General features: G+C 50.5%; 1 protein-coding gene across 1 annotated transcript; it reads right to left on the reverse strand.

Moving 5' to 3' along the window:
* Positions 1–353: 353 nt before the first annotated feature.
* On the reverse strand, positions 354–1,936 carry LOC139235312 (histone-lysine N-methyltransferase PRDM9-like). The gene has a single exon (XM_070866464.1). The coding sequence runs from the start codon at positions 1,502–1,504 to the stop codon at positions 662–664; it is 843 nt and encodes a 280-aa protein (XP_070722565.1). The 5' UTR covers positions 1,505–1,936; the 3' UTR covers positions 354–661.
* Between the last annotated feature and the right edge of the window lie 1,346 nt (positions 1,937–3,282).

Here is a 3,282-nt window from a genome sequence, read left to right on the forward strand (position 1 = left end):
CTTGTGCATGAAACTCAAAATGTTTGCATGCAGGTACAGCAATAATCAGGAAGGCAAACTGAATGCTGGCCTTTATTGCAAAGGGGATGGAGTCTAAAAGTAGGGAAGTCCTGCTACAACTGTAAGACCACACCTGGGCTACTGCGCACAGTTTTGGTCTGGACTTGTCTCCATTCTCGTGCCGAGAGGATTGATCCACCCAGATGGGAACAACAACATTTGGGTACACTGATTCCCCACCAATTCTCATTCCCCTTCTTTCTGGTGGATATGGAGGGGCCACTGTGTGTAATGAGCAAGGCATTAAGAATTGTCAGCAAGCTCTTTCCAATTGGAGATTTTATTCAGTGGAAACTTTCACACACTATTGTAGATTTTGTACCAAAGATCAATTTAGGATTAAAGTAAAAGTTCATAACTTTATTGCAAAGTAAATTTCTGTTGAGAATTGCTGAATTAAGGGGAAAGATAACCCACAGTGTTTCTTAAATGGACACTGCATCCCTGAGAACACAATCAGCAATATATCCAGAATATTAAAATCCAGCCCAGTTATCGGGTTATTAACATCAACAGAAACAAACCCCAACTGTCAGAATGAACATGGTTCAGTCGGGATGTGATTAACAGCCTCAATAACAGTAGAATCCAACTCCTGCAATCACTTGTGAACTCGCTGGTGTTTCAGCAGGTGGGATGCCTGAGTGAATCCCTTCCCGCACTCCGAGCAGGTGAACGGCCTCTCCCCAGTGTGTACTCGCTGGTGTCTCAACAGGTCGGATGACTGAGTGAATCCCTTCCCACACTCCGAGCAGGTGAACGGCCTCTCCCCAGTGTGTACTCGCTGGTGTCTCAGCAGGTCGGATGACTGAGTGAATCCCTTCCCACACTCCGAGCAGGTGAATGGCCTCTCCCCAGTGTGAACTCGCTGGTGTGTCAGCAGGTTGGATGAACAAGTGAATCCTTTACCACACTCATAGCAGGTGAACGGCCTCTCCCCAGTGTGAACTTGCTGGTGTGCCAGCAGGTTGGATGAACAATTGAATCCCTTCCCACACTCCGAGCAGGTGAACGGCCTCTCCTCAGTGTGTACTCGCTGGTGTGACTGCAGGATGGATGGCCGAGTGAATCCCTTCCCACACTCAGAGCAGGTGAACGGCCTCTCCCCAGTGTGAACTCGCTGGTGTGTCAGCTGGTTGGATGAACAAGTGAATCCCTTCCCACACTCATAGCAGGTGAACGGCCTCTCCCCAGTGTGAACTCGCTGGTGTTTCAGCAGGTTGGATGAACAAGTGAATCCCTTCCCACACTCCGAGCAGGTGAACGGCCTCTCCCCAGTGTGAACTCGCTGGTGTTTCAGCAGGTCGGATGACTGAGTGAATCGCTTCCCACACTCAGAGCAGGTGAACGGCCTCTCCCCAGTGTGACTGTGTTGATGAATTTCCAGGAGAGATGGTGATCTGAATCCCTTCCCACAGTCCCCACATTTCCACGGTTTCTCCATGGTGCGGGTATCCTTGTGACTCTCCAGGTTGGACGATCAGTTGAAGCCTCGCCCACACACACAACACGTTTACAGTTTCTCCCCGCTGTGAATGGTGCGATGTTTCTTCAGACTGTGTAACTGGTTAAAGCTCTTTCCACAGGCAGTGCACTGGAACACTCACTCGGGTATGTGTGTCTCAGTGCTTTTCCAGTCACACTGATATTTGAAATCTTTTCGCACAGACAGAACAGACAAACATTTCTCCTTCCACTTTCAAAGGCCGATGATATTCAGGTCCTGATGAATCGATTGACTCCATCAGATCTTGACGCGATGTTTAGTTTGTGTTTCCTGTCTGAAAATCTCCCCTTCTAATACGATGTAAAAGGAGATAACAAAACTCATCACTGTCAGTACAAGACACAAATTCAGGATATACACATCTAGTTTCCATTTAACATTCTTTCCTCTCTTTTTCTTCCAAAGCTGTAAATCCCTGTCCCACACATTGTCCCTCCTGCAGCACTGAAATCCAAATCAACACACATTTCTAGCCTGTTTCTCCTCCACTCCCAGTTTTCACCACCAATTCTGGTTGGGTTCAGTTCTACACTCACTGGTTCCCGTCCCTCTCCTCCCCTGAATGTTCTGACTGTGGCTGGGTTCAGGTCGACACTCAGATGTTCCCCACTTCCCCTGAAGATGCTGAGTCTGGCTGTGTTCAGTTCCGCACTCACTGGTTCCCCTACCTCTGCTCCCCTGATGGGGCGGTCTCTGGCTGGGGTCATTTCTGCAATCACTGGGTCCTCTCCGTCCCTCCCCTCTTTCCCCACCACTGAAGATGCTGACTCTGGCTGGGTTTAGTTCTACTGTCACTGGTTCCTCTCTCTTGAAGGTACTGACTATGAATGGGTTTAGTTCTACAGTCACTGGTTCCCCTCCCCTGAAGGTACTGACTCTGGCTGGGTTCAGTTCTGGACTCACTGGTTCCCCTCACCTGAAGGTGCTGACTCTGGCTGGGTTCAGTTCTACACTCACTAGTTCCCCTCCCCTGAAGGTACTGACTCTGGCTGGGTTCAGTTCTACACTCACTGGTTCCCCTCCCCTGAAGGTACTGACTCTGGCTGGGTTCAGTTCTACACTCACTGGTTCCCCTCCCCTGAAGGTACTGACTCTGGCTGGGTTCAGTTCTACACTCACTAGTTCCCCTCCCCTGAAGGTGCTGGCTCTGGCTGGGTTCAGTTCTACACTCACTAGTTCCCCTCCCCTGAAGGTACTGACTCTGTCTGGGTTCAGTTCTACACTCACTGGTTCCCCTCCCCTGAAGGTACTGACTCTGGCTGGGTTCAGTTCTACACTCACTGGTTCCCCTCCCCTGAAGGTACTGACTCTGGCTGGGTTCAGTTCTACACTCACTGGTTCCCCACACCTGAAGGTACTGACTCTGGCTGGGTTCAGTTCTACACTCACTGGTTCCCCTCCCCTGAAGGTACTGACTCTGGCTGGGTTCAGTTCTACACTCACTGGTTCCCCTCCCCTGAAGGTACTGACTCTAGTTGGGTTCAGTTCTACACTCACTGAGTCCCCTCCCCTGAAGTTGCTGACTCTGGCTGGGTTCAGTTCTGCACTCACTGGTTCCCCTCCCCTGAAGGTGCTGACTCTGGCTGGGTTCAGTTCCAGACACTGACATCATTCACTTTGTTCCTGCACCAAGATGGCCACGCATGCGCTGTGCTGCTCAGTGAATCAAATTGGCGGCGTGAACATGCCTTCCTGCACCAAGATGGCCACCGTTA

The sequence above is a fragment of the Pristiophorus japonicus genome, chromosome 23 (assembly GCF_044704955.1).
Source record: "Pristiophorus japonicus isolate sPriJap1 chromosome 23, sPriJap1.hap1, whole genome shotgun sequence".
NCBI classification, from domain to species: domain Eukaryota; kingdom Metazoa; phylum Chordata; class Chondrichthyes; family Pristiophoridae; genus Pristiophorus; species Pristiophorus japonicus.